The sequence below is a fragment of the Homarus americanus genome, unplaced genomic scaffold, assembly GCF_018991925.1.
Source record: "Homarus americanus isolate GMGI-L3 unplaced genomic scaffold, GMGI_Hamer_2.0 scaffold32929, whole genome shotgun sequence".
NCBI classification, from domain to species: domain Eukaryota; kingdom Metazoa; phylum Arthropoda; class Malacostraca; order Decapoda; family Nephropidae; genus Homarus; species Homarus americanus.
The window spans coordinates 10,750,121-10,769,298 of NW_024737097.1; the positions used below are offsets into that span (position 1 = coordinate 10,750,121).

At 39.7% G+C, this 19,178-nt stretch overlaps 1 protein-coding gene across 1 annotated transcript in view; it reads right to left on the reverse strand.

Annotated features, from left to right (window-relative positions):
* LOC121873112 (chondroitin sulfate proteoglycan 4-like) overlaps nucleotides 1–19,178 on the reverse strand; it is a 164,305-nt gene that overhangs the window by 24,658 nt on the left and 120,469 nt on the right. Inside the window, exons 8-14 of the mRNA XM_042376424.1 lie at nucleotides 16,850–17,065; nucleotides 15,993–16,147; nucleotides 15,885–15,961; nucleotides 15,140–15,229; nucleotides 11,103–11,333; nucleotides 5,880–6,046; nucleotides 1–1,158 (exon numbers count right to left, since the gene is read on the reverse strand). The exon at nucleotides 1–1,158 is cut by the window's left edge and continues 760 nt beyond it. Of these exons, the coding sequence (XP_042232358.1) occupies nucleotides 1–1,158; nucleotides 5,880–6,046; nucleotides 11,103–11,333; nucleotides 15,140–15,229; nucleotides 15,885–15,961; nucleotides 15,993–16,147; nucleotides 16,850–17,065 (2,094 nt within the window). The remainder of the gene's footprint in view (nucleotides 1,159–5,879; nucleotides 6,047–11,102; nucleotides 11,334–15,139; nucleotides 15,230–15,884; nucleotides 15,962–15,992; nucleotides 16,148–16,849; nucleotides 17,066–19,178) is intronic.

Sequence of the window (19,178 nt, forward strand, 5' to 3'; positions counted from 1 at the left end):
TGGTAAAATAATGATCCAGATTTTATTTCCTGGGAGGTAAAAAATGTCGTGTTTATTCTGTCTGGGAGAATCATTGACTCATCGATTACGTTAAGTGAGCCATGCTTGGGGGACATTGTAACATTAAAAACAATATCTTTGATTTCTCGAACATCTATGTTCAAATACTTTTCAGTAATTTTTTCTTTAGAACCTTCCTGGACATCTAAACGTTCCACTACGAGATTGGCATCAACTGGAGGTGGTGTGTGTCTTATACTGAAAGAGTGAACACTGCTGGAGTGGCCGTTACTGGAAACTTGAAATTGAAAGGAGTCCTGGAGATTTGAATAGCTCTTACGATGAAGCTTGTACTTAATTCTACCTTTGGATATATCTTCCTGGCTGAAAGTGGAACCTTTCTCCAACTGTTTATGCTGCGTTAAGTCTCCTGAACTTAAGAAGATAGAACCATACAATGGAGGCGTTTTTATCTTATACATTATATTTTTGCTAGGGGTTGGGTCTGGCCTGGTCTCACTTTGTAGAAAACCTTCAGATATGAAACTTTCCTGGATTCTATCTATAAGCAATTCTGCATTCCTGATGACATCAACTGTGACAGATACAAAAGAAATCCCAAATGTATACTCCGTCGTAAATTTATGCTGACCAGTATATATCTTAAATCTAAACTCATCTTCTTTTGGTTCTTTGGAAATGTGTTTGTAGCGGATCTTGTCCTTCTCCAGGTGTCGACTGCTAAACTGGTTCACATTCTGCCAGCGGTCATTGCTGCGTAATCTTTGGATGGCACCATAACGAGGCAAACCCGTGATGTCGAACTGGATTTCAAGGTCCTGTTCTGGAGCATTTGTGGTATAAGAAAGATTCATGGTTGTTATCAGTGCCCAGCTGCCATGTGTAATACTCAGCCCTGTGTTGTTGACCAAGTACACCTGCAAATCAAAGGCAGCAACTCTCAGGATGGTCGGCTCTCCAGTTTCAATGCTGTCCGATACCTTAAGGGCAATCTTGGTGTTGGGTTCACCATGATGAACATATGAAATGACACCTCTGTCGAGTTGGTCCTGGGTGAAAGAGTGGATGGGTACACCAGGAGACTGAGAGTTCTGGATGTAACCATTCTCACGATCCTTCAGGTTAAGCACAGTTATTCTGAAAAAGAGTAAATACATATACTGTGTCTGTATATGTTAAAATAGACATATGACTTGCATTTTAATTCCAGCAAGAATCAGATCTGTGTTCTAAAGTCTATTCAGCAGTTAAGCCTATATATATATATATATATATATATATATATATATATATATATATATATATATATATATATATATATATATATATATATATATATATATATATATATATATATATATACACAATGTTTCTTTAATATTTAAATGTCTAAATGTTCCTTTTTATGTGGTATATGATCTATTTTTATTCTCTATATAACTTGGACTATGCATGCACAACTTCACATAATAATAATAATAATAATAATAATAATAATGATAATAATAATAATAATCTCACCTTTTTCAGCCAACACCGGTTATTAAACAGGTGTTTGTCCCATTATTGGCTTAAAATTCTGCCACATTTTCTTTCAACTGTTGTGCTTCTGCCTGGTCGGGTGCTTTTCCTTGTGTGTTACAGTAACTTTAAAGTTCTGTGTCCGACTGACTTTTGCTCTGTATGGTGATCATTCTCATGGATATACCCAATCATAAGATCTTGACGCATATATTGTAGCTTTTTTTTTCAAATAATTATAACCACTGTATAGTATCTTATAGTTTCAACATAAAGTTCTTTTGTTATGATTTCATTTCTAAGCCAATCCTTTCACTTCTGTTTTCACCTTCGAGTTAATGGCCCTTGTTTTTATTTTCAAGTTACTTTAAGTCTTAGAATACTTATATACACTATTATCTTAGGTATCCTGACTATATTTTTGACTATCATAAATGGATGTCAACGCATGATATTCCCAGTAAACCTTTCGCTACTTTTTTCCAAAATTGCAGCGTTGGGACAAAAATGTAACTACAATATCGTGTTTCCATGCTAACCTGGCCCGTAAGCCACGCCGCTCGTCTATAGCTACAAATAGCTGATTGGTTCCCCTGAGCGTTTTACCTCCACCTAGGCTGTGTGTATATAAGCGCGTATTTATATCAACCTTTTATAATAAATATAAAAAATTTCTAACATCTTCCCTGAAGTGCTAATGCCTTGAAATGATTAGCATTTTGACAGTACAGATATTTAACATTGTTTGAATAATAACAATTGGGAACACATTGCGTTTGAATTTTCTATGAACCAATCAGCTATTAGTATACAGTAGAAGAGGGGCGTGGCTTACGGGCCAGGTTAGCATGGAAAGATTATAGTGTTGCTATATATATAGTAAGTCAACACTCTCCACCATATAAGAGGCGCCCAGTGCGACAAGGTACCAAGCGCCATCCCCCACAAAAAAAAAAAAAAATAGTTATAGCATTATCTGTACTCTCCAACCTTTCCACCTATCTGCAGAAACACAAACTGTCCCGGTAGCGCAATATTTGTAAGGCTGAGAGCCATATTAGTGAAGGTAGGCAAAAGGAAAAGGGGACAAGCGCCCGCGTCACCCAATCGTAGTCTCTCTCGCTCATCGCGACTCATTATTTTCCGGTTTCTTAGCTAATGGGAGTCCATGTTTCTACAAAAATGTCATAGGAATGTTATGTAATAACACTTGAACCTTTTTTTTTCAACTGGCATAAAGGAGGGAGCAAGGGCCATTGAGAGAAAATAAATAAAACAGAGAGAAGGGAGGGCGAGGAGAGTGAGGGCTGGTGGCACGTGTTATCACACCAGAGGGGGGAGGAGGCGGCTGGGAACGAGGGTGGGTGGTAATATTGGTAATACAAGTTATTGTTTACTGTAATTTTTCTAATAATAACAAAGACTTAAGTACCCTGTCCCGCATTTTTTTTATTATACTTTTTGGCACTTGGCTCCCAGGTCGAAATATTGGTAATACCTGGTTATTGTTTGCTTTTAAGCAAAAGTACAATAACCTTTGACTGCAATTCTTACTACAAACAATCTTTTAAATTAATATGACTTAAGTATTTGCAAAACCAGCTTTAAGAGCCACTTGAATGAACTCAATATCTTCATAGGTTCAAAATTACGTCAATTTGAATTTTTCCAAACTTTAAGAGCGTTTTTTCTCTATTGTGATTTTTAGCGCTTGGTACCTTGTCGAAGAGAGCTTTGCGCTGTCATATAAATGAGAGGAAAAGCTAATTATTTTGTGAACTTACTGCATAGCGTCGACTCTGAGGAGTTGGGCGATATGTCCCAACACAATCAACGATGTACGGTCAACAAGAAATAATATTCTGCACCTTTACGGTTGTACATTATGACACACCGGACCAAGAATTCTAAACAACACTCATGAGTTATGGCGTATGTTGGTAGTAATGCCTCATAGAGTTGCCAGTCACTCTTTATCTTGTGTTCACTATAAGCTGTTTAATTAAGTGTGTCTGTGTCCATAAAGTGTGATGATTGATGTGCATTTCCATATCGACTAACATAGCTATGACTGGAATACTGCAGGTATATATGACTTTGACTCCTGTTGTTTGCTCTGACGCAGATTGAAGCTGGTCCGTTTAAACTTTAAACCATATTCGTTACATTTAAGGTAGCACACCTCGTCTGGTGAAATTCAATTCAAGAACAGTTATGGGGTGTACGACGCCATTTACGATGGCCTTCTTGCCCTGATCTTTTTTCAGCAATATCGCCTTTAACACATGGAACTCTGCACTATACATTTACAGTATTCATAAGTGGTACTTTGATTTCAAACTTTTAAGTTTGGGCGTTCTATCATCTTCACCACCTTCAAGGATCTCCCACAATTTCGATCTTTGGCACACTATCTCATGGCTTCTCTAGGTCAACAAATATCACGTACTTTGTTCCATTCTCAGCTTTTCTCACAAACTGGCACTCTCCTATGTTCTCCTTTACCCATGATCACAGTTTTCTTTCGAGTATTCATTCATAAAATTTACTTACATGTACAAACCAATGAAATTTCCTCTGTGATTTGCAAACTCGATCTTATACAAATTTAATATATTGCGTATATTGCAAGGTCTTCCCCATGCACCAGGAACATGACCAGTATCCCAGGCTAAAATCAACAAGCGCCATAACCACTTGTCATGCCATCTTCTGAGCTTTTAATAACGATTTCAGCTGGAATATAGTCATCACCCGGAACTTTTCCGTTCTTCATTTTGTTTGAGGCATCTTGAAATCAGGGGAACTCATTTACGACATTGGGATCTATTCTACATACTTAAAAATATTATATGAAATTATATCCAGTCTGTAGGTACAGGGAGTAAATATTCAAAGCATTTTTTTCTGTTTCGCCTTTATCTTCCAAAGTTCATTCAGTCAGTCAATCAGTCACCCTGCTCTACCTTGGTTTTTATTGCATACGTGAGTGGTGTTAATTTTTGACTACATAAATAGCTGTTGAGTAAATTAACTTCCATATTTCCATTAAAACTGTTTTCAGAAACTGTCCAATTTTCCTCCATAATTTTACCTTCACTTTTTTTTTTCACTCTGAGCTTCTTTCCATTCGTATCTCTTCATAATGTATTTTCTCCTCCAATTTTCTTGTTTTCACCCTCTTCTTAAACAATCCCATCTTGACTCACCCTCTACAACTTTCAGTGTCCACTGCGATACACTCTTGTAGGGACTCCTCACCTTTATACAGTCTGTAGAACATGGAGGCTACAGTACTCCTTCACGTGTTGATGGCAGCTTGAAGAGTTTACGTTTCTTCCTATACTTGTTCTCTATATAAAGTATTGTCGCTACCTTCTCTGCTTGCCTGTTCAGATTTTACAGAGTCATTGTTCATAACGTCTTGAAAATGAGACAAGTAATGAGCTGCATATCCAACACTCATGAAAGCAGCTTTCACACTTGTAACATCTCTTTAAGACAGCATACACCTCGTTAGGTCCACTCACCTTGAATACAGTTCTAATTTTATTAGTAATGTACTCAATGGTATATAGTTTAGATTTGGTGTCTCTGCTTTTACAAAAACACTTTCCATATATTTGAGATAATGTAGTTTAGAGTATTTTCCTCATCCGAAGCACAGCAACATAGTTAGAATACTTAGTAACTTCATTCACTTTGTCCTAAACACAATAAATATTCTGCCTCCAACAATAGGGATTTGCGATCATTAGATATACTGTACTGTCAACTCGATCATCACAATGGTACTGGAGGAAGAAATCCATTTACGCCTATACTGTATTAAATTGCCACGAAATAAAAATTCCCCCATTGAAAAGGTTCCACAAAAGCTTAGTTAGGGAAGTCCTAAGAGAAGCTTGTTTTTTTTTAGTGAATATTAATTGTCCTATGTTAAAACAATATCCTAAAAATTCCTAAACATTCCCATCTTAAAATTCCCAATATTTCCAGAAAGTTACCACACCCTTGCAACTTAAGAACCTTATTAGGGGTATTATGTAAATCTGAGTTGTCTGGCTAAACTTCAGCAACTTTTCTATATCACAAATTGTTGGATGATTCTTGGTACTGTCTTCAACTTACCTTTAACTTATTAAAAGTTTCCACGAACTCCTTACATTCACAGGACTTCCAGAAAGTGTACACAACCTACTTCAAATCTAGATATAAAAAGTTCGCGAACCTTATAAACTCATCGGACTTGTAAGGGTAATAAGGATTTACAAGAACTTGCTAGGAAGACCCACACTGAACCTAGTATACTGTATGTAATTAGCTCTTCGCCTCACCTGAGTTTGTTAGAGGGACTGTCACTGTCGATAATATTGATGATATCAGGTGTAAGAGTCTTGGTGGTACCGGCAGCCAGTCTGATTACCTTTCCTGGGGGCAGCTGCAGTGAAGGTGGGTCGTTTTGGGCAATGACTCGCACAGGTAATACGAAACGGTGACGTGACTGTTATGAAAAGAAGAAAGAGAAGGACGTTTACTGAATGATGAAGGAATTGTGACTATAAAATGAAAAACGCACAGATAATAAAATAGAGGGCAAATACAATATACAGTAAAACACACACTACTACTACTACTTTGCTGTCACTCGGAATCGAGTATGACGATCATCCAGCTATGGTAACATGATATGGGTGATTAGGGATGTCACCTAGGTTAGTGAGTTGCACATGTGAAGGGCTCCATCTACTGTGGGATGGCGGTGGCAGCGTCTTTCCGACGTTGGCGCTTATCTGCCTCGGTTTGCAGTCGGGCTAACTCGAAAGTATTGACACCTTCCCGTGTGCTGCTCCTCCAAGCGTTACGATGTGGAGTAATCGACTCCCAGGTGAGGGAGTCGATTTGGCACCTTTCCAGGTTTGTCTTAAGACTATCCTTATACCTTTTCAATTGCCCGCCAGCGTTACGTTTACTATTCGTTAGGTGACTGTAAAGTAGCTGCTTTGGCAGTCTACTGTCGTCCATGCGGGTAACATGGCCAGTCCAGCGTAGTTGTTCATGTATAATGGTAGCCTCGATGCTCCTACAGTTGGTGTCAGCAAGGATGCTGGCATTTGTTCTCTTGTCTTCCCAGCGAACCCGGAGGATGGAACGTAGGTAGTCTACGTGCCTTGAGGTGCCTCCTGTATGTAACCCATGTCTCGCTGCTATAGAGCAGGGTGGGGAGGGCCACTGCTCGATATACGTGTAACTTTGTAGACACGGTTTCGGAGTCTGCCAAAGGCTTGAGATGCACATCTGATCTGATGCTGAATCTCTTCATCGATGTCCGCGGTAGTGGACAGGTGGGAACCGAGATACTGAAAGTGGGTAATATTGGAGAGGGTAGTACCGTTGATGGATGGACGGTGGAGGTGTGTCTGAACCAGGGGCAGGTTGAAAGAGGATCTGAGTCTTACGTACATTCACCTCAAGGCCGAAGTGTGCATACGCTTCTGCGTAGGTGTTCAGGATCTCCTGTGAGCAACAAGAGTGAGGTCGCCTGCATACTGAAGTTCAGTAATGGGAGCTGCCGACACCTTTGTTCTTGCCTGGAGTCGTCTTATGTTGAAAACACCCCCCTTCACCCGGTACTCGATGTCCACCCCGCCGACTAAATTGGCACTGGCACGAATAAGGAAGGCAGCCAAGAAAATGGAAAAGAGAGTTGGTGCCAGTACACACCCTTGTTTAAACCCCGGTTGGATGGGGATGAACTCGGACTGGGTGCCATAGTGCAGGACACTCCCGTTCATGCTATCGTGGAGTTGCCTCACAATGGCGATGAATTTTTTTTTTTTGGGGGCAGCCAAAACGGCTGTGGGTCCACCAGAGGGCTTCCCTGTTTACCGAGTCGAAGGCCTTGGTTAGGTCAATGAAAGCCATGTACAGGTCACGACGTTGTTCCCGGCACTTTTTCTGTATCTGTCGGGCAGCAAATATCATGTCATTGGTGCCACGTGATGGTGTAAAATTACATTGAGATTGTGGCAAAAATCTTGCCAGCTATGGACAGCAGCTAGATCCCGCTGTAGTTGTCACAGTCTGGCCGGTCTCCCTTATTCTTATAAATATTGATGATTTCCTCCTTTTCCCATATATTCTCCAGGAGAGAGTGGAGATGGCTGGTAAGCAGAGGTCCTCCTGCTTTATACACCTCGGCTGGGATTCCATCACGCCCTGAGGCTTTGTTATTTTTCATCTGATTGATGGCAGTAGCTACCTCATCCAGGGATGAAGGATAGCTGAGGTGGGTCAACTCTGGATGCTGAGGGACCTGCTGGGTAGTCAGGACATTCACATCAGTGTTTCGGTTGAGCAGTGAATGGTAGTGCTCTTTCCAGCACTGAAGGAGGCCTTCATCATCTTTAATTATGGAGTTACCATAGGATGAGGAGAGGGGAGCTGCACCACGAGTGATTGGCCCATAAAAAGTTTTGATGGCATTGAAAAATTCGTGCATCTTGTGCTGATCTGCAATTTTTGTGCTTCACATGCTTTATTTTTAAACCAGTCATTCTTTAGATTACGGAGTTCCCCCTGGGCTACAGGCCTCTTCTTGAGGAAGGTATCAGCTTTGGTCCGAGACAGAGGGTTGTTCTGCCAGTAAATTGGTTGCCGGGTCATTTTCATCAAACCAGTCCTGGTGTATTCTTTCGATCTGACTGAGGGTCTCTCTGCAGGTTTTTGTTATGACAGTGATGAGAATATCCCATTCGGTACTGGGATTTTGGTTGTCCATTGTCGGATTATTTATCAGCCCATGTTCGAGCTGCTTTCTGAAAGCATGTGCTACTGCTGGATCCTCCAGGCGCTTAGTTAAAACCACTTCTAGAGACTTGTTTCCTTCACCGTTTTGGGGCGACGTGAAGTGTGAGCTTAGCCCCTGACGAGCCGATTATCAGTGTCACAGTGGTCTGAGCCACCCATGGCATGCGTGATGAGGACATCTCTGCAATCTATTTTTCTGACAAGATGTAGTCAATGAGATGCCAGTGTTTGGATCGTGGGTGTTTCCACGATCCCTTGAACCTGTCAGCCTGCCTCAACAGTGAGGTTGTATGCAGCACACTTGCTGAGGAGGAGTAGGCCATTGGGATTACACTTGCCTAGTCCATTTCTACTTATGGTTCCCTGCCAAATGTCAGCATCTCTACCAACTCTGACATTGAAGTCACCAAGGAGCACAACCTTATCTTCTCTAGGGATAGAGGTTAACACTGTCTAGGTCGGCGTTATAGGCCTCCTTGATGTCATCTGCATCCAGTGTTGGGGCGTATGCACTGGTGAAGAAGGCAAGACGTGAGTGATTCAGTGGGACTCGAAGCGCTGTACTTCAGCAGCTGTACAGTTATGTACCCAAGGGACCGAACCAACAAACCTGAGGAGTAAAGGCGAGCACTGCATCCACTTGACTACCGTAAACCCATTTTACTAACCTCCAATAAAATCATAAATTCCTAATTCTGATCTAAAGAATTTCTTTCAGATAAATCGACATATCAATAAAATTGGCGAATTTAAAGCAAACTGACTGACTGGAACTAAATGGAACTGACTGGTAAAATATGCATCTTTTGGTATATGACCTCTTGCTGTACACATACACCATCCGTCCTCTCAAGTCCCTTGGAATTCCTGTGATGAGCTCATGAATGTTTACACAACATTCAAACTTCCTAAACTTGCCTATGCTTCCCCTGCCTAGATTTCTTTTTTTAACTCCTACACAACGATAACTCGTAGCAAGTGTAGGAGAGAGCGTACACGACTATTGTTTCCCTCTCTAACAGCACATATCAAGAGGTGCTCAGTACACTCGCCCTCTCAACTCTCCCTGATCATCATCGTGATCTCCTCTCTCAGTTTAGGAAAACAGCTTCTTCTATACCATCCTCGTCACCGCCACCAGCGAAGTTGTTCGGCACCAAAAACCGCATCCAGCCCAGACGACAACATAATGATCGATATTAGAACAGCAAAATTTTAATTGTTGTAAAATGTTTAACACCTCGTAGATAACTTGCGTGTTCACTCCTTGCCGATCTCCGTTTTGTACTGTAACCCTCTCCCCATGGGGATTATATGCTATGAACAGATAATGAGTGTCAGTCTTCAAAAGCTGTGACTCACCAGTAACGCATGGTGTTGAGGAAATATTTTTCCTCCTCTGAAATATGACATCAATAGGAAACAGCATCAACTGTGCAGCAACAGTTTCATCTACCCTTCCGGTTTTGTGTCAGTCAGTGTTGAGTTAAATCAACACTGCGAGGCTGGCAAACGTTCCAGGGTTCTGGTGACTATTCCCTCAGCTGAGATAGTAGTGAAGCAGCTCACAATGAAGGCCACTTAACAAGCTGGTCATGTCTGGAGTCTGCCATTCAGGGTTGAACCAGAGCCAGGAGTCTCCGTGGTTGTGGACAGGACAGGCACGAGTATGACAGTCTGGCCATACCTACTGCCACACAATAACACAATAAGACTCCGCACTCTGGACACTGGTGCGACATCGACCCAGCACTGATTACATAAACAGTTCCAATAGCACTTTATTATATTGTTTGCAAAAATGAGCTTTCGTTGTTTTGAGAAGGCAAGCAAATTTTTCACCGCCTTTAATCTTTACTGACACACCGTTGATCATGTGTGTATTTATCCACTGTAATTAACATACATCTAATAGCATTTTATATTCTAATTAAAGTAACAAAATCGCAATATTTTCTCTGCAGAAACTGTAGAACACAACAAGAATGTTGAAACACTGATTTATTTTATCGCCGTAGAAAGTTACTTTGCTTTTATAAGAGTCTGAAATGTTAGCGTTGGATGTAATAAAGTGTTGAATATAGAATGCCACACACAATTAATTTCCATTAAATTGTAGCCTTAAAACAAAAAGTTATCCTTATTTGGCAAAAACGGCAGTTGCATTTTAACCACTTGTGTACGCGGTCTCCTCTTTGATGAATACAATCGTCTGGTGTTACCAAATAAAATATTTAAAGTGGTGTCACCCGTAGTGAAGGGGTTAGTGGAGGTAATCTACTAAAGCTTAATCGGGAATTATCCTATATAACATGACATCTATCTACCTATAATTATAAATGGACACGTCTATCTGTCTGTTCCAGCCATATCTCTAAAAAGAAATCACCTGGAGCTGAAAGTTTCAACACATATATTTCCTGGGTCAGAAGGTTGTGCACCTTGGTCTTGACCACGAACCCCCGGGTGGTCCGGGCAGGAACCAAAAATTTATCCCGACTGAGATGTCGCCACGGCGATTGTAGGTGTTTTACCCGTATCAGGGAGACAGTATATAATTATCTAACCCGAGTGAAGCCAGGGAATTTTGTTGCATATATATAAATATATATATATATATATATATATATATATATATATATATATATATATATATATATATATATATATACACACACACACACACAATAAACATCAAGGCATGTCTGGTGGGTATAGGACTCACAGACTCACCCAGAGGAAGGACTCACCTGAAGGTAAGAGGGAAGGATGTACCCAGTGCGGGTCACCAACTCCAGTTCGAGGACAATAGAGTCCTCGGTGGTCTCGGAGCCATCATGAATATAAGTCACCCGGTCGTTGTTCAGATCAAGCAGGGTGAAGATAGTGTCCTCAGGTCGCCTCCAGATGTGCACATCGAGGCGACCACGTGAGGGACGAGTGATCACGTGGAACAACACACCAGACTCCCGCACACCATACTGAGGAGTGGAAAAGAGAACCAGAGTGAGACGTGGACTGACATACAGAACAGAGAGGAAGAGTTACGCGCATACTGGGGGAAGGGGAGAAGGGAGGTGTACTGAGAGCAAGATGAGATGCGTCCAAGTATTAATATTTTTGTAACGCTTACCTTATCATCAAACTATTATAACATATTTAGTCACGTAGATAGAAATTACCATTGTAGTAATTATATATTTGCCGAAAAGCCATTTTCCTTGTTTCACCCTAACACAACCCATGTTGTATCGCTTCCACTCACCTATCAAATAACTGCATATCAACTCTACTGTAAAATATGTATATATTTATAATATAAATGTAAACAAAAAATCCATATGATACTAAATGTTATATATTAATTCCTTAAGATAAATGTAAAGTATACAGTATATCAGGTGCCACTAAGAGAGCTCAGGCTCTCAACTGGCTCAGCCATATCACTATTGTTAGTATTATCCGCTCTGTATCTGTGTTTTTATGGCTAAATAAACTGTTTCAATATCAATATAAAGAGATGTGTACTAGGGGGGGGGGATAAGAACAGACAGAAAAACAACAAACGTATTTACAGTTTTGTAAGGAGAGAGAGAAAAAAAATATGTTTCATTAGGCAAGAGATGAGAGAGAAGAACAACTTAGTAAGATGGTTCACCTGAGACTAGTAGATGATACAATATTTAAAGATTTACAAATAAAACCTTAGGCCTGTAATTTTCGTTAATACTTCTTGCTACTTCCTATCTATTCTTAACTCAGTTTATGCGTTAAAAGTATCTCTATAATAACTCCACAAGAAATACAAACTACTGCCTGATGTGCACGACATGATGGGTAACACGTGCCAAAATTAGTAAGAAAATTGATGTAATTCATTATTGTTTATGAGTATGAACCTGTGTGTCAGAGAAAGGTTGATTATAACAAGAAATAATACAGTCATCACATTTATTGCCACCATAACTGATAGCCAGAAACGTAATTATATACTATCATCATATTATCTCATATTAAATTTAATTCATATGACGTGCAATTATCAGACCAATAACCGTTTATATATGTCTTCCTTAACAGCCCAGGAGAAATAGCAGATGTAATGATATAAAGGACGTACAGGTGAGACAATACTAAAGTGCTCTTTATTTAAATCCTGGAAATGTGAGTCATTATACAGCAGGATCGTGGGGGTCTTTGTTAAGAAGCATACTGTATCCCAATCTTGTTTATACATTGCCATTGTTTTGGGATTTACTGTACGTGGCAATAAAGATCAGGTTTATATCTCAGGGAAGAGAACGGTTAGGGGCCTGCGGCTGTCGTTGGATGTCATCGTTAGTAATTTAATCTCCATTGATTCCTCATCAGGGTCCAGTTACACTGCTGAGGTTGATATGTTAGCACAGACGCCTCTAGTCTCCACGCCTCATGAGTCAGCCCATCCCGTTCATGCGCCATGTCCGGCCGAGTGTTGCTTCCAGTCTTACAATGGCACCTGATTATTTCATGTTTTTTAAATACTGGTCGAAGGTCTGTTAGCATAAGCATAATTTTTCATAGTTATCTTTCCAAAGCCACTGCTCAGAGAAAACATGAGAAGCATCTCCTTGAATTGTTGTATTTGCTGATAAACACCGAGGTTGTGGTATTTAGTTAGAGTTACAGGACTGTTGGAGGTAGAGTGCACTGCTGCGGATAGTCTATGTTCAGTGATCCCTTCTGCAACTTGTTCTCCGTAATACAGACTAGAGACCATTTTCTCCTGCCTTAATTATTTTTCTTCTTTGATGAATCACTTCTCATAAACACCGAATGTTGTTCCAAGAAAAAAAAATATTTTTCATTTGAGCCAGAGCCACATGTTTCCCAATACCAAATACTTTCTATGTTGTGTCGCAGCCAAGGACGACGTTGGTGAACAAAATATCACATACAAAATCACCGAACAAAGAAAGATCTAGTTGTTGTGATGTTCTAGGACCCTGGAGCTGCTTGAGATTGTTTTTCTCTTTGGTTCAAACTAAAAGAAAACACTGCAACTGATTTCGTTTGCATGATAACACAGAATAACAAGGATATTTGTTTCATCATCAATGAGGACAGTGTTAATCCTGACAGTAAATACTGTTGCTGTCTGAACCACGAGTAGCTTTGCATATCCATTTCCATGGTGCACGTCACACCCAATGTGTTTCAACCTCTGCCATTCTTTTGGTACTCGTGTCATGTAAAGCCTATACTGACTGGCCATACGTTTTATCCTTTTTATGCCCATTCTTAACATTTCATCCACATCTGGTAATATTCTTCTTCGATCTCTCCCACGTCACCCTTATTTACATGTATCAGTTGCTCTCCCTCATCATTCCAATAAATCTTTATATCGCTTGCGCTTCTTTCATCTGAATCACATAAAGATTACCCCCTTGGTAATTTCGCCTGAAAATTAACCACTATAATGCTAACTTAATCGAACCTAACTTAACCTAACCTACCATACTTTAAATTACCCGAACCAAACTTAACCTAACCTAACTTACCATACCCTAACCTAACCTAACCTACTATACCCTAACTTAACCTAACCTAACCAAACCCCCAGAGATAGCGTTAGAGGGGGGGGGGGGGTTACCCTTCAGGTGAAATAAACTAGGAGATACTCTTTATTCATCATCTCTTATAGTCGTCGAAATTCATCGAGTTTTTTTTAAACCTGAATTTTTCATTTACTGTCATATTTGCTTCTATTAATGATGGTCAGACATTCCACGAACAGTTTCTCTTACCTTCACTCTCCTCTCCACCAACACAAAGCCTAACATTTCTCTATCTTCTATATTGCACCATTCCAAGTACATTCTTTATTTTGTTTCTTGTTAAAACAATTATTACCAACTATCAATCCTCTTTCATCATACATGTCTATTAGTCCGTCTATTGCGATTCTCACCTGGCACTCCATGGTTACCTGTAATTAACCTTTCACTCGCGTGTTTATTCCGCACACGATTATCACATTATCTTTCACACTGATTACTTCAATGTAGTTGTTCTGGTCTCTTTCCCCTTGTCTTTTCACAGCCCCTGAAACATTAACACTAACAATAACCAATAATTCATACCCAAGTTTTAGTCTAATCCATTATAATCTGAGACTGACGCCTTCATATTCCATCACGTTACTTCACATTTCATCCTTCAACATCGTTACTACACCTTCTGTTCTTACTTTTTTCAAACTCTCTTTACTCCATGGCCATCACTGGTCCTCACCATCCATCTCCTGTACCAATAATCTTTTCAGTCACCATAACTTCCATAACTTTTATTTCCGTCCTCATTACATCCATACACATTCAAACGCTCCAATTTCCTTTGATTTTCCTACTATTTGATACCTTACAAGAAGTCGAGTTACTAGCCTGACAGTGGGTACAAGTATATGACAAATATTGGGTACATATAATATAGTGCACGTATAGTACAACTAGAGAGTGTACATGCTACGTCGTGGTTGTATCTGGTATACGAAGGAGGTTAATGACATACGGAGGATGTACAGTATACTATATCACAAATACTAAATGTACAGGAGAAGTACGAACAGTATAAATCAAAACAGTAATCAGTCAAAATAAGTAACAAGCAATGACAGACAAACAATGGCAATGTCTGACAGGCAGAGAAGTTACAACCTTTCGAAATATAGATATAAGTGATAAACTGTGTCGCTGCATGATTAGTTGCGCACAGGGAGAGCGCCCACCTTGAGATTGGTACTCACTTTCTCATAGTCTAGCACGAGACGTAGGTGGTCAGCGGTGACGAGCGCCTGTCCTCCCTCCTGTACTTCCATAGGCGTTAAACTCAGCACCTGGTCAAGGAAAAGTATAGGAAGAAGATTAAGGAATATTGAAGTTAGAGATCAAGGAATGCGTCAGAGGTAAGACAAGAACCATGAAGAAAACCAAGGAATTTGTAGTAAATATTGGAAGGAACATGTAGGATGAAAGTCAAGAAACACTACAGAAAGGTCAAGCAATAGTGCAGAGAGAAAGTTAATTATCAGTGCAGGAGGAAGTAAAATGAACAATGTATAATATAGGAGAGGAAGGAAAAAAAAAGGGTAGGAGGAAGGAAAAGGGACTGAGCAAACAGAAATAGAACTGCACAGAGGTAAATGCAATGAACAGTGTGTAACCATATACAGTACAGTAAACCGTCAAAAGTTGAAAAATATATTTCATGTATTTTGATATTTGTATGATATTTCTAAAAAAGAATCATAATATATATATATATATATATATATATATATATATATATATATATATATATATATATATATATATATATATATATATATATATATATGATATATATATATATATATATATATATATATATATATATATATATATATATATATATATATATATATATACTCAACGGAGCAGACACAGCTGGATTATCAGGTTACCAAAGCTTATACAGTAATAACAGTATATAATAGTGTGCCACAGGCTGACCTCAAGATCAAAGGGCAGTGTGGTCTTGGTGAAGACTTTGTAGGCGGTGGTGAAGTTCCCCTGACGGACACAGAGAGCTGGGTCGCACTTCAGCACTAGTTTTCATCCGCCCCTCCTGCAGGCAGCGGCTGCCGTCCACACAGGGGTTCTTGAGACATGGGTACGCCCAGTGGCACTCAGCCTTGATGCCCTGCGTTACTTGGGCGTCGCGAATACTCAGGCTCGTCTCCCCGACACTCACGTTCTGGATACACCCCTCAAGGCTGTTAAAGTGAGAGTCGGGCTCTGAGAGGACCAAGAATTACACTGACACACTACACTGTATGGGCGCATATTCTGGGGTGACACTTACATAGTAATGAGAAGGGGGAGAGAAGGTGTGTGCTGTGTCTTAACCGCATTGGCGGTAGTCGAGATAATGAAGGAAACAAGTAACCCTATGTTTTCAATGTTAACACTGACAGTGGGGAACTAGAATGATGAAATGTTACTTCATTTATAATTTAAGAATAAGTGTGCAGTATTTGCAGTCTAAGAGAAAGGTATTCTTCGACGAAAGTATTGTTGCTATAACTAATACAGATCCAACATTATTTATGTCTTACACTTTATAACAAACTGAAGTATACTATATGAATCAGCTGTTGTGCTCCACTATTAAGGGGAACATGAGTTTAGTTTGTAGTCTTTATACGGTATTGTGCCCATGATATTCTTTGGCCCAATAAAGAAATCTTGATACTATATTGACCGCAGATAATATGTAACGAGATCTAAAGTTAGTTTGAATAAAAGTAATCTATCCCAAAGTTAAAGTGATAAAATTATAATTTTGTATCTTCAGGGTTGAACTACATTAGTTTCTGTACGCAAGAACTTTGGTCGACATTAATATATTAAAAAATACACGTGTTAGTCTTTTTTTTCTCAACACAAACAGTGGAGAACCAATCTGTTCAACTTACCTTTTGTCACCATTTTTTGCCCCCTGATTGACCGCTCTGGCTTGTTTATTAACCTCGACCCCACCGATGAAGAGGTAACCCGAGAGGTCAAAAAACTTCTTCTCTCCGACATGGGTTGGTTGATCCTCTATGTGGTCGTCTACGTTCAGCTCCATGTAGGTGGGCTTGAAGTGCGCCTCCACCTTGTGCCAAACGCCATCGCTAATATTGATGGAGCTGGAGAATAGGAAGGGTGAAAAGCAGTGAATGAGTGGAAATGAAAAAAACAAGTGACGGAAAAAGAAAAAAGAAACAGAATGGAAGAATGATGGTGTATAAAGGGGTAGATGTGGGGTGTATAGGAACAGTGTGAAGAAAATAGAAGTGTGGGTTGAAGCTTGGAACAATGTGAACGAGAGTAAGTGTAAGGGGCCTGAAAAAATATGTTTCACTGCAAGGAGCCGATATCTGAGGTATGAGTGATGTTAACTATCAATCCTGTTACCAGTGCGCACAAAAGGTGGGTGACTAGAGTTAAGATAGATGTTGTAAACAGATGTTAAACGATGAACTTAACACTGATTTTGAGATAATAAGATAATGCTAAAAATAATAAACTAGAACACTTGTTTTTGAAGGTTGAAAAAGTTTCCTTAAATGTCCCTACAGTCTCAGCAAGCCTCTTCGCCCCGTCAACCTCTCCACCCTTTACATCCTTCCCTGTCGCCATCTTGCCATACACTTCACTCTCTCTGGCCCCTTCCTTTCTGTTAGCCCCAGACCCAGCCTTCGATTTAATGCTTATCTGTATCTTATAACACAGTGCTTCGTTACAAGCCCATGTGTGAACAAGGTATGAATTATTAGGCTACAACCCAATTCCCTCGTCTTCTCCAAACTTAAATTCCTTCCCTTAATGTTACTTCACAGTTTTCCAGTCGCTCTTTTCCCATATACTGTTCTGATATCACTCTAGGAACGTACAGTTTTCTAATATCATCGTTCCCAATTATTCAAGTTCGTTTACTTCATGTTTCATTTTTATCACCATTTCACATTCCAATTCGTTACACTTTTAGTTCTATTGAATACGGCTGTTCAAACTCCACTCTATCACACTCCTTCCACCGAAATTCCATTTTCATGCTCCATTTAACCTATACCTTTAATTTCCTTTTATCCCACACAATACCAAAATCATTCACTTCCCTTTGCTCTTCCTGTTCACACTCTGTAAAAGCACTACATCATTCGCAGAGGCTAGTTATTATTTTCCACATCCCAGTATCTAGTTCCAACTTTGCTCCTGCTCCAGCCACCTGTTTCCATTTCCCTCATCACTTAATCCATATACATATGTTAGACATCTATGAAGACATCACATATCCCTACCTCCTGTTATTCTCACCTCAAAGCCCTCACTTGGTGATCCATTTATCCTCACACATGACTTGCTCTTACACAGCCCTTTACCAATAATACCAAGTAGGTTCCTCCTCCTCTTCAAACCCTCTCGCCTCCTACACTGCCTCCAGATCCATCCTATATCATATCCTTTCTTCAGATACATAAATACAGGTTACAGTTTCTTGTTGCTTCACATTATATATAGCGCGAGCGTTTTTACCGAAGACATGTCAGCCTCACAATCAGTATACAATATTTTTCTCTTACACCAACAAGTATAAACTAATTAAAATGGTTCTTAGGTATAAGTATTGTTATGTAACATGTACATATTGTTCACGTGGATGTTGTATTATCTTACTGTAATGTCAGGGTTCGACTTCCTTCCATCTGCTGATGACACAGGCGTAATCACTAACCCAGATCACGCCACCTAACTAGGGCTTAGTGTCAGCACACATCACTTCCGATCATGGATTACTTAAACGACGGACTGATGGTGTGGATTGGAGATGAACGGCAGGTGGCGATTAGCATAGACGTCCTGGTTATAACCTCATAAAACCAATTCCCAGAAGAGAATCCTATCATTATACGCCAAGTGTTTGACTTCCCCTGTACACTTAACCAAGAAGCATATAGAATAAAGGAGGTAAAGACAAGGCAAGATAAGAGAACAGCATGTACAGAATCTACTAGATTGCTTGGGGTTACCAGACAGTTTACACCTCTTCAGTATACAACCAGTCATATTACTACATCACCCATGGTCCCAACATTAGTTTTAACAGATAAATGGAAATGTATACAAATGTTTCATGTTTTATAACCCTAACAAACGAACAGACAGTAAATACACACACAAGGGAACGACAAACACAAACAGCAAAAAAGTAAAGATAAATAAATCGTAGCAACACACTAGCACCGACCTGGGTCTAGC